At 42.4% G+C, this 12,810-nt stretch overlaps 1 protein-coding gene across 3 annotated transcripts in view; it reads right to left on the bottom strand.

The window, feature by feature from the left end:
- Positions 1–1,268: 1,268 nt before the first annotated feature.
- The window catches only part of pdgfrb (platelet-derived growth factor receptor, beta polypeptide), a 45,333-nt gene continuing 33,791 nt past the window's right edge, over positions 1,269–12,810 (bottom strand). For 2 of the 3 annotated variants that reach the window (XM_083786442.1, XM_083786441.1), the window contains exons 15-23: positions 11,967–12,141; positions 10,445–10,614; positions 9,786–9,901; positions 9,084–9,206; positions 8,612–8,723; positions 8,061–8,160; positions 6,934–7,039; positions 5,872–6,179; positions 1,269–4,240 (exon numbers count right to left, since the gene is read on the bottom strand). In XM_083786442.1, the coding sequence (XP_083642568.1) occupies positions 4,087–4,240; positions 5,872–6,179; positions 6,934–7,039; positions 8,061–8,160; positions 8,612–8,723; positions 9,084–9,206; positions 9,786–9,901; positions 10,445–10,614; positions 11,967–12,141 (1,364 nt within the window). In that variant the 3' untranslated portion in view covers positions 1,269–4,086. The remainder of the gene's footprint in view (positions 4,241–5,871; positions 6,180–6,933; positions 7,040–8,060; positions 8,161–8,611; positions 8,724–9,083; positions 9,207–9,785; positions 9,902–10,444; positions 10,615–11,966; positions 12,142–12,810) is intronic. The other variant, XR_014570516.1, reaches the window with a different exon arrangement.

Here is a 12,810-nt window from a genome sequence, read left to right as displayed (position 1 = left end):
GGACCACATAATCTGCAAATTGCAGTGAAGCAACCCTTAGCTCACAGAGCCGAATACCCTCTCCGGCACGACTTCGCCTCCTCGAGATCCTGTCCAGGATTAAGGATAGGTGACAATGCGCAGCCCTGGCGGAGGCCAACCCCCACTGGAAACGAATCTGACTTGATCAAAGTAACTAAAGTTTTCAATTACATTTAGTGGAGTAAAGGTGGTTGCACATTGGACGCGTTTTGTTCTGAAAACCGCAAAAAATCCGAAAAACCCTCTCTGTTTGCACTTGCAGGGACCTTAAATATACAATATTTGGATCCGAGATGTACTGGAGTAGAAGTAAAAGTTTTGGAGATGGGAAATACTCCAGTAAAGTAAATAAGTACGTCAAAATGTTACTTAAAGGACAACTTTAGTTTTTTTCAACCAAGGTTCATGTTTTAGGTTGTTATTAGAGAAACTAAAAGGTGAGTGTTAATTTTCTTTCATTTGCTGCTTTCTTTCGTTTTGGGGATTTTAGCAGTTTTTGACAGGGGGGCGGGGGCATTCGAGCATGGGGCTAAATATGTATCTTTTTACCAAATTTGATGGTGATTTATTTATTTATTATTTACTATAGTCCTAATAAACCCCAGGAAATTACATCTGGCCACAGAAGATCACATGATCTACTGAATGTGAAGGTAGCCTACTGGGGGAAGGCTTATACTGTGTGTATAGGCTCAATATGTCAGTTTGTCACATTCAGTAGATCCTGTGATCTTTTGTGGCCAGATGTAATTTCTTGGGGTTTATTAGGACTATAGTAAATAATAAAAAAATAAATCGCCATAATATTTTGTAAAAAAAATACATATTTAGCCCCATGCTCGAATGCCCCCGCCCCCTTGTCAAAAACTGCTAAATTCCCCAAAACGAAAGAAAGCAGCAAATGAAAGAAAATTAACACTCACCTTTTAGTTTCTCTAATACCAACCTAAAACATGAACCTTTTGGTTGAAAAAAACTAAAGTTGTCCTTTAAGTACAGTACGTGTATTTAGTTACACTGAATAAGGATGTCGGACTTCATGAGACGTGATGCCAGCCATCTATGAGATATATATGAATTTGAATCTGGGCAAGATTTCGTAATTATAGCTAAATATTTCCCAAACTATTAAAACACGTGTGGAGGTCCAACGATGCACTCGCAGTGTGCATAATAATACAATTGACTGTGATCGGTCCGGCAATGTGCGTATACTGTAGCTCCGGACACACGGACAGACACAAACCTTTTGATAATAAACCTTTATTTTCACATCTGCAAAACATGTAAAATACTGCATATAAAAAATACATTTGTAAACGTTAAGAGAAGCTTTGGTATTTGTTTAGTGTTCTGCATCCTAAATTGTGTAACATTACATAGAAACAGAGTAGCGTAACATTTGTTTTTAAATGGTAGTGTGTATGTAATGCAACTATAGAGCTTCTGTGAGTGTGAATATTATGCAAAGAAATAAAAGAGTACCTACATTTACATTGTAAATGTCCTCAAAATGTCTTGCTAGGTTTCTTAACTACAATAGCCCTTCAAACCCCCTCGTCAACAAGTCACCTGAATGCTAAAACAAAAAGACAAAATATCAGTTATCACAGTCAATACAAATAATCTGTTTTGTACCATTTTGTGCTAAGGCAGTGATGTGCTGAACTTGTAGCTAAAAGACTGACGTTATGGGTATGTCGATGTTAAAAATCTCTGCACCGTGTAACCGAATCTAAAATCCTTCGATCAAGACTCTCGATTCTACCATTCTATCGCCTATAAAATGTACCCTTTACCTCTTTTGTGAATATCCATGTTTTCCTAAAACACGATAAAGTGCAACACTAGTACAGATGATCTGAAATATACAAAATTCACATATACTGTATAACATAAACATGTTTTCATCGTATGGCTATAGCTATATTTCCAATGTCTGCTTTCACTGCATTAAAAAACAATTCAAAAGTCCCTCTTGGACTATTACCTACACAGTACCACATTGTGTAACTCATCTCATACTTGAAACAGTGCATCTAGATTCTCCCCACATTGTCATGTCATGAAAATAACATTGAAAAGGGATAAACATTTATGAATATAATTGCTTACGTAGCATTGATAAAAAAAAAAAAGAGTACAATTAAAAGTACGTGTTCACCCGTATGAGACTGCAAATGTCTACGGCTGTGGACAACTACATTGGTCTAAAAAAAATAAAAAATTATATAAAAGTGAATAAACTGGCAGGATCAAGAGGAAGAACAATAATGTCAAAATCTATTGTACATAAAACACTGACAATAAAGACATAAAAGACAGCAAGACCTACATCAGTGTAATCATAATAAATCCCTGACTAAAACACTGGTCATCTAAACCATTTGGCCTGTTTCAACAAGTCTAGATGAATGTGAGGGAGTATTGTAAAAGTTTGAGTTATGGCTAACCACTATTTTCGGCGCAAGAGATTTGGTGTAGAGTGAACCAAGAAGAGAACTCCCCCCGGTCAACTAAATACTGTATTTCTTTTTTTTATATATTTTTTATCCCACGATTTTGTAACCCATTTTTCACCCCTGTGTCAATCATCTAATGTGATCCTGGGCTCTACACACCCTCCGCCAACCTGGGGAGAGCAACGGACTTAACTCATGCTTCTGTATACTGTATTTCTATGCCAAGAGTTTATGTGGTTATTCGGTTCTCCTCACATCACTGATTCTTATCTCGGATATCAGAGCATATTGAGCCAATTTCACCATAGCTGTGATTTTTATGAAAACACAATGTCTGCAGACTTGCAGAGATTTATTACCACGGTGTTGTTTCAAGTGCGTTGGGCCCTTCTTCAGACAGATCTTTTACCCACAATGCTCTAATTCTGTTGTTATTAAACGTTTTTCATGTCAAGGACCCACAAATTGAGACTTACAGTATTAACCTGCGGACTCCCATTTGAAATGATATGCCAAAGACCCCCATAAGAGAAGATTTTGTAGCCTACGGTTCTAGCAGTGATTTTCAACAATTTTAATTTCAAGGACCCGCAGTTTGACATGCATTATGGTACGGACCAATTTAGATTGTAACATCAATGTTAATTTAACTATCTAGTTACAGTCCCATAAGGATCCATTTGGTTCCTAACTATCTGTCATTTACCTGGGGGCCTGGACCTCCCTCAAGGACCCCTAGGGGTCCCCATACCCCACTTTGAGAACCACTGCGTCCACTTCACCATTTTGTGATTGTGACACAGGAGTTGAGTGATAAGGAGCACTCAAGGAAGTGCTAGATTTCAAGATGGCCTACTGTACTCACTGACGTCTGCTACATTGTCTATTTGAGCTACATTCCATCTCCAGGAACAACATGAAGTTCCTCTATAAGGTTACAAGGTGTATGAAAAAGAAGGTAAAGACACCAACGTCATTTTCGCTATCGCACAATTCCAGACGGCAGATTCGTCGCACCGCGGGAGCCAAACTACACCCGGAAGTTCGGTGGAATCCATTGGAGTCGATGAGAGCCCGGTGACCAGCTCATGAACAAACACTATTTCTGAATGACTGAGACCTTTGTAAAGTAATCGCTTCTGGAAAAGATGTCTTATTGTCTGCTGTGTTGCTTTTTGATGTATACACTGTGTCACTCATTTTATAGATGTAGCCTACTGTGTCTAAAGAGCACAAAGTACCTTTCTGAACGTAGTATCGTGAGATTGTCCACCGTTTCCTGTTTGGCAGCCAAATCTCGCGATACCTCCGAGGCAGAAATGATACCTGCCACAGTTTAGATGCCTCAAAAAAATCGAAAAGCAAGTGATTAGAAAACAACCTGTGATATGTCTTCTTTTATATTCCTGAACCGATTTATATGACAAAGGTCGCAATTGTTCAGAAATAATGTTCACGTCGAGCTGGTCCAGCCGGCTCTATTCACTGCCATGTATTTCATGGGACTTCCGGTGTGAGCTTTGCCTCCCATGAAAGCGTCCATGAAAGTGTCGTGGCGTATCCGTCGTGACGTCAGTCTTCCTTAATAAGTTCCTTGTGAGGTTCACAGGAAGCTGTCCTCTACATCGGGGGTCCCGCAGCAGCCCAGCAACGCCTCTCTCTCCCCGGCCGCCTCCCGCAGGTCCTCCTCTGGGAGGGTCTCGTCTGTGTCCTCCTGGGACATGTTGGAGTCTGTCTCCTCCTCCAGAGCCAGAGAGCTGCATGAGAGAACGGAACACAACTTTAAAACAGTGGTGGTTCCCATAACATTTTAGCCCGTGACCCGAAAGAGAGATTAGACTTTTGCCCAGGACTCAAACTAGTGAAAATAGCAGATCTAAAAGTACACAAAAGCGCACAGAAGCGCACAAAAGCTCCCAGCACATCGCCTTGTGAACTTGTACATCGGCTATTTTCACTAGTTCCAAATTATTATTATTTTTTATTTATGGAATTTCTTAGTTTTTGTTGGTTTGTTTGTTTGTTTTAAATGTTATTTTATTTAAAAGAAAACGTAATAAAATATAGTACAAATAATGTAGGAAAACAAAAAAATTTGCCGAGTCGTGCTAGTGCCTGGTAAATAATTAACTCAGTCAGTCAGTCAGTCGGTCAGCCATGTACAGTCTGTACTCCTTCTATTGGTGAACTACTGGATCTTCAACAAGATGCTATTGATTTTTTAGTTACAACCAAACAAAATTGTACAGATGTTTATGCATAACGTATGACGATGATCACAGCAAGGTCAGTGTGAATGGATCTGGATCCCCATTTTCTCTTCATCTGTCACTAGGGGGCACTGTGAGTCCTAGTTGAAGACCAACTATAGGTTTCTGGAAGGGAACCCCTGTTGGTGTTTTAAGCATTCTGTTATACTTTAGCTATTTTTGATAAATCGTGAAAATGTGGCGCAGATCTTTGAATATATAGCGAAAGTTTTTACTCAAATTTGACTGAAACGACATATTTTCAGATGGGGGTCGGTGGCCAATTACATATAGTTCTGGTGGTCCTTGACATGAAAATGTTTGAGAACCACAGATACAGAAACATGATTTAGAAGGCATTTGTAGAAAACCCAGATGAGTCTTATTAGGGGCTGCCCTGCAGTCAAACTGTACTACACACACAGTACAGTCACAGTCCTCATGTCTGCTGAGGTGGCCTTAATTCCTTCCTGGCAACATAAGACAGATTGTCTCAATTCAACATCTGGCTGGGTCTGGGTAGGTGTGGGGAAAAAAGGAAACCCATCTTGTTAAGCAAAATATGCTTCCTCTTTCTTGCATGTCCAGCATTTGGCAGCCATATGCAGTGTCTTGAAGGGCAGTGGTGTATAGTAACTAAGTACATTTACTTATATTGTACTTGAGTACATTTTGAGGTAATTGTAGATCTACTTTACTCGACTATTTCCAATTTCCAATACTTTTACTTTTACTCCACTACAATTATTGAAAACTTTAGTTACTTTGTAGTTGTAGATACAAATGAATCACTTCATCACTAGCTATATCTACATTTCTGCCATTTGAAGATAGCCGGCTTACAAGCTTACAATGTGTCGCGATCATGTGAGCTTGTAGATCATCTATTTTCCAAAGATTTTTTTATACATTTGAAAACTTGAAACGGAACATTCTGCATAATGAGTACTTTTACTTTTGGTACTTTGAATATATTTTGATGACAATACTTTTGTACTTTTGCTCAAGTACATTTACTAGCCTATATTTGCAGTATTGACACTTTTACTTAAGTAAAACGTTTGAGTAGCCTACTCTTTCCCCACCACTGCTTGAGGGACGCTGTGCATGTCTCAATGTCGTGGGCAGCTCTACTGTACCTCGCAGGACTTTCCGATGAGGCGATGTCGTCGGTGTCTGTGAAGCCTTCCTCCGGCTTGGGGTCTGGGATGGGAATGATGTATTCGTTGTACGAGGCCACAGCTTCCTCCTCCCCGTCGGCCTCCTGTCTGGAGTCTCTGGGGCTGGTGGCGGGGCTGTGTGGATCTGAAGGGACGACGCTGCCCGCGGAGGAGGGGGGAGAGGAGGAGGCCATGATGGGGAAGGGATGAGAGGCCAGTCTGGGCTTGGTGCGGGCCACGGCTGGGTGGTCACTCTTCATGAACGTCTCGTTGACCTGGTTGTATTTCTGTCGTCGGAAGAATAGAGAATATGGGATCGGGGGAGGGGGGGGGTTAACGCATGTAATGTTACCCTGTCGTCAGAGACACCCAGAAAGATACTGGCCACCTCGCCCCCGGGGTGCCTGATGGAGGGGATATAAACTGGTTGGATAATAACGCGTTCCTTCCACGCGCTACAGTACATCGAACGGGGTAAACTCCCCCTGTCAGGTGAAAAGAAGCAGCTTGGACTCCTCATGCATTGAGGAAAGCATGAGGTCAGTCCTTTGCTCTCCCCAGGTTGGCAGAGGGAGTGTCGCAGCCAGGATTACATTAGATAATTGACACTGGGTGAGAAAATGAGTTGCAAAATCATGGGATAAAAAAAGACTTTAAAAAGAAAATGCATGAATGTTTGCTAGGGTTCATGTGGTGGAGAGAGGAGCAAAAGAATAACAGGAATTATACCAGTGGTTGTGTTGCCAGGCGGCAGGCCAGCGGACTGTGTCCCACTATATAACCCATTCTGACCTGAGATCAGATTCATACGAGGTTTCCGCCGGACACACACTAGTCTGATTAACCCATTCTGACCTGAGATCAGATTCTAAAAATGTCAGTCGTTCTTCGATTAAAAAAAAATAGCAGACCTACAAGCTCGTATCGCGCCACTCGGTGGCGCGATATGAGCTTGTTGATCTGCTATTTTTCAATAGCTAAAGCACAACGTAATGCTAACACCAAAATGGGTTCCCGTCTAAAATGGGATAAATAATGTACCTTTTTATATCCCTCGGCCAGCATGTTCCCCATAGAGTGGACCAGAAAGGAGAACTCGGGTCTCTTCTCAAAATTCTCGTCCCAGCACTTCCTCATGACCTCATAGCTGCAAAACACAACATGGAGACCAAACGGTTATTCCATGTCTTTAATTCTGATATTACTATACACAAGTGAGAGAGACAGTGTGAGCATAACAAAGACAATTACAATTTGGATTCGTTTATTCTTCTTTTGCGAGTCATGGATATGTCTGCGTCATGACCACGGCCTCTGTCCGTGTACAGTGTGCCCCTGTTTTGTCCAAATTATCCCTAAATGTGTGTTAAGTGATTTGCCGTGGTGTAAAGTAACTAAGTACATTTACTTTACTTGAGTATTTCAATACTTTTACGTCTACTCCACTACATCTCAGAGGCAAATATTGTACTGGTTTCTCCTCGACAGCAGAGATATCATAGTGTCATGCAAAAATAGCAAAAATCTATTCTTTGCCACTTTCTAAAAGGTTTACTTTAGGGTATTCCCGATACGATGGCACTTACATTTGTTCGGAGGCATGAGCAATGAGCAGGCTTGGCCATGCAGTAGCCTCTCTTCAGAGCAGTGTTAACTTACATTTGGTCAGAGGCGTGAGCAGGCTTGGCCATGCGGTAGCCTCTCTTCAGAGCGCTGTAGAACACTTACATTTGGTCAGAGGCGTGAGCAGGCTTGGCCATGCGGTAGCCTCTCTTCAGAGGGCCATGCGGTAGTCTCTCTTCAGAGGGCTATAGAACACTTACATTTGGTCAGAGACGTGAGCAGGCTTGGCCATGCGGTAGCCTCTCTTCAGAGGGCTGTAGAACACTTACATTTGGTCAGAGACGTGAGCAGGCTTGGCCATGCGGTAGCCTCTCTTCAGAGCGCTATAGAACACTTACATTTGGTCAGAGGCGTGAGCAGGTTTGGCCATGCGGTATCCTCTCTTCAGAGCGCTGTAGAACACTTACATTTGGTCAGAGGCGTGAGCAGGCTTGGCCATGCGGTAGCCTCTCTTCAGAGCGCTGTAGAACACTTACATTTGGTCAGAGGCGTGAGCAGGCTTGGCCATGCGGTAGCCTCTCTTCAGAGGGCTATAGAACACTTACATTTGGTCAGAGGCGTGAGCAGGCTTGGCCATGCGGTAGCCTCTCTTCAGAGCGCTGTAGAACAGCTCGTTCATAGGGAGGTCAGGATACGGCGTTCCTCCTGCAACGCAATGTGACGTCATTTAACAGCTCTACATCAGTGGTTTTAAACCCTTTTCATATCAAGGCTCATTATTTATTCGGCATTTGAGCAACGGCACGGACCACCATTTGATAAGATGTATCCCAGATGCAAAACAACATTTTGTTATCGTTGGATAAGATTCTGTACACAATTCCATGCACGCACGCACACGCACACACACACACACACACACACACACACACACACACACACACACACACACAGCATGGATATCTGAAATAGAACAATGAACTGTTTTAAGTAGAATCTTTGTGCACAAGACAACCCTGAGCATGGAAATTGATCTCTTACAGTTACAGATGTATCATAGACATCATAGACACACAAAGACGTGAGCTCCTCAAACTGGTGTGTGCGTGCGTGCTTATGCGTGTGCGTGTGTCACTGTGCATGTGTGTGTACTGACCAAGGGTAAAGATTTCCCAGAGCAGGATGCCAAAGGACCAGACATCACTAAGGGTCGTGTACAGGTTATGGAAGATACTTTCTGGTGCCATCCACTTCAGGGGCAGGAAGGTCTACAAGGATAGAGACAAAGATTGATTACACGCACCACAAAAAGATTAGCAGCGGCCCTTCATTGCCAAGATGGAGCTACATCGCATTATGCCCTGGCCTGCACATACAGTACAGACAGACAGACATACAGCATTGAGACAGCTTAGCATAATTATCAGTACTGACAACATTGTAGAGTAGACGCCACGGTATCAGGCTGTAGGACAGGCAACATAAAAACTCACAAAAGGTTGAACACGGCCACACCAACTATAGTTCTATTAACCAGTGTGTGTCAGTCACTCAGTCTCTGGCCAGGCCAAAGTCACAGATCTATATAATTGATAGTTAAAATCCAGTGTGTGTCGTCAGTCACTCACGCTGCCTTTAGATATGTAGTTGGTGTCGTGCATGATGTCTCTGGCCAGCCCAAAGTCACAGATCTTCACCAGCTTGCCCTCGCAGATCAATACGTTCCTGGCTGCGAGGTCCCGATGGACACACTGGAATGGGACAAACGATACACGCACTTTCAACATGGTGTCCCTGTGTTGGGCATGTCATTGTTGGCTAATGTTTGCGTATTTTTGTCTTTGTTACTATCTCAGTTAATCATTTAAGTATAGTAATGACAACCATTGGCTTTGTTATTTGCCCCTCTTTTTGTTTGTCTGTTGGTCTCTCTTTTCTTTCATTTTCTCTTATTTTAATGTTTTTAGTTATTCTTGTTCCATTATTTTTCTTTTTTCGGCGCATTACAAGCTGACCCAACGTTGGGACAGTCCATGCCCAGATTAAGATGTACTGTACTGTACGCTGTCAAAATTAAAAATAAAAATAAAAACGAATAAAATACTATAAACAAAAAAAAAGTGTCGTACTAAAGCACATTTTAGTACGTATGAAATAGGGTGTTCGTTTCTGAAAAACATAACATACCGTTTAACATCTGTTAAATAATGGAGAAGGTTTCAAGGTTCATCATGACCAACCAAGGACAATATATAAAATCAGGTAAATAGGCTACATCACCAAGCCAGTGTTTACAGAATAACAGACGTGATAATAATATGATATCCTACGTTCTTGGAGGCAAGGAACTCCATTCCCTTTGCAACTTGGTAGCTGAAGCCCAGCAGGTCATTGTAGCTGAGTGAGGTAGAGTCACTGATGACCATCGACGACTCCACCACGGAACCTACAGACAGACAGAGATAATTATACTTCTGTGTGTCCTCTGTTCACCCTGCGGTCAACTTGATCCCTATCGTGCCGTCCAACCTTCCATGCATAAACATACACAGTCATACACACATATAGACATTTAAACGTGCAGACATACACATACCTGACCACACCGCATAGTAACCAGTAGTGGTGGGAAAAGTAGGCTACCTAATGTTTTTTTTACTACAATAATGGCAGAAATGCATATAGGACTGAAGTGGTTTATGTACGTTTTGTAATAACAATCCAAATCTACAAAGGAACTAGTAACTAAAGTTTTCCAATAAATGTAGTGGAGTATAAGTATAAAAGTATTGGAAATTGGAAATACTCAAGTAAAGTACGAATACCTCAAAGTTGTACCTAAGGGGCGCATTCGGAAATTCCGCACCGGAGCGCACTCGCCTATTAGTTTGCATTGTACAGTGCGCTCAGTCAGTGCTCTATTTCCGAACGCGAAGTGCAGTACTGGCATGCATTTACACACGCACGGATAAATGGAGTGAGCTCTAACCTTGTTCCTGGTAGAGCGCCTCCTGCTGGTAGGGAGACTCGTACGGAGACGGTTGGATGTCTGCGTATTTGATGGTGTCGATCTGCTCCTGCATGGGTACGTAGATGGAGGGCTCGTCCTTACTCATGTCTATGTAGCCTCCGTCACACTCTGAGCCAAACGACACGTAGCTGGAGGGAGAGAAATACTGTTACTCATGTCTATGTAGCCTCCGTCACACTCTGAGCCAAACGACACGTAGCTGAGGGAGAGAAATACTGTTATACTCATGTCTTTGTAGCCTCCGTCACACTCTGAGCCAAACGACACGTAGCTGGAGGGAGAGAAATACTGTTACTCATGTCTATGTAGCCTCCGTCACACTCTGAGCCAAACGACACGTAGCTGAGGGAGAGAAATACTGTTATACTCATGTCTATGTAGCCTCCGTCACACTCTGAGCCAAACGACACGTAGCTGAGGGAGAGAAATACTGTTATACTCATGTCTATGTAGCCTCCGTCACACTCTGAGCCAAACGACACGTAGCTGAGGGAGAGAAATACTGTTATACTCATGTCTATGTAGCCTCCGTCACACTCTGAGCCAAACGACACGTAGCTGGAGGGAGAGAAATACTGTTACTCATGTCTATGTCAGTGTTGTTTTCATCGACTAAAACTACTTTTTTCACTGCCAAACTTATATTTCACATGTAACATTACATTTTGAAGCAAATGAAATACATAGTCCTATAGTAAATAAACAGAAATAAGTTTTTCATAGATACATTTTTAAATGAAAAGTAAAAAAAGTTATTGATTAACTTTAATTATACAATTAAAAGGCATTGTTATAAAACTAACACATGAACTTCACTTTTTGAATATTGGATGAGGCACGACTTGGATCAGAGCTCCCCCTACTGGAGAATTCTAGTATGGATAATTAAGGGTCCATTTGGTTCCATTTGTATAGAATTACAGACCTGTAAGGTCTATTTAGAGACCCTCAAGGTCTGGACTCAAGGTTTTATCATGAATTTAATCTCTATATATTTACATTTTCTATATTGTTGTGTAGTGTTTTGTTGTGGTTAAATGGTAAATGGTGCATTTATATAGTGCTTTTATCCAAAGCGCTTTACATAGATTGATTGAAATTGGTCTGCAGTCTGCACCCACTAAAAGTGGTTTAGTGGACCACAATGTAAACAAGCCTGTCTTTTTGTCAATCAATCAATCAATCAATCAATCAATCAATCGGTCTATACAGTATGACCCTTGAGTGTAGGTTTGTGCAATGTGTGTGCAGTAGGGCCCCTTTTCCACCGGGGTTATTTTGGTTCAGATCCCTAAAAGTTGGTTCAGATTTGGACCACAAAATACCCTGAAGTGGGAACCAAAGTGAGCGTGTCACTATTCAGGTTGGAAGATGATGCAGATGTGATGTGAAACCATTCGAAAAAAATAAAGAACGGAACCAGTGGAAAACAGGGAAAAAGTGTTTGTACAGTTATAAAGGTGTGCTCGCTGCTGCTCACCCTTTCCTGTGGCTCAGTGGGGTACTGCTGCTGCCATCAGAGATATCGTGGCAGCCGGAGTCTCCTCCCTGGTTCTTCTCAGCAACGTGGTACTGCAGGAAGCTCTGCTTGTTCCTGTGCAGGTAGTCCACCAGGTCCCCATAGCGGCAGTACTCAGTCACCAGGTACAGAGGACCTGGTTGGTACAACAGGAGGTACTGTCATTAACAGGTAGTCTCCAAAGCAGCAGTACTCAGTCACCAGGTGCAGAGGACCTGGTTGTGGTTGGTACAACAGGAGGATTACTGTCATTAACTCAATTATAAGCGACGCTCTAGGCCACACGTGACCTTGGAATTTGTATCATGCTAATTAAAGTAACAGGAATAGCAGGTAGAAACCTGGCATTTACTGTACTAGAGCGGTGCCCATCGGGCACTGGCATGGACCTTTTATGCCCATATATGAAGTTCTTTGTCAGGCATGCCCAAATATGGAGTCTTATGCTGATGTCATAACATATTTGTGATGTCAGAACAGGCCAGCTCCATATGGAGCCTTGTCCAGAGCCTGGGCAGAGAGAGGCCTTTTGTGGCGGTTCTGGACAACCGTGGGTTCGATCGACTCGAAACATTGCAGCTGCACTCCCCATGGGGCTATGGAAGGCATGTGTCAAATTTGAAGTCGGCGGGGCGAACGGTTCTCGAGTCACATGGATTACAGATGTACGTACTGTACACACACACAGAGACGTGGCACATACATACATGTAGTACATTTTGAGGCCAATACTTTTGTCCCTTATCCCATTCTGACCTGAGATCAGATTCATACGAGGTTTCCGCCGGACACACGCTGGTCTGAT

This window comes from Protomyctophum parallelum, assembly GCF_964188405.1.
Source record: "Protomyctophum parallelum genome assembly, chromosome: 16".
Lineage (NCBI taxonomy): Eukaryota > Metazoa > Chordata > Actinopteri > Myctophiformes > Myctophidae > Protomyctophum > Protomyctophum parallelum.
Note: the sequence above shows the minus strand (reverse complement) of the source record. Positions and strands in the feature narration are given on the sequence as shown.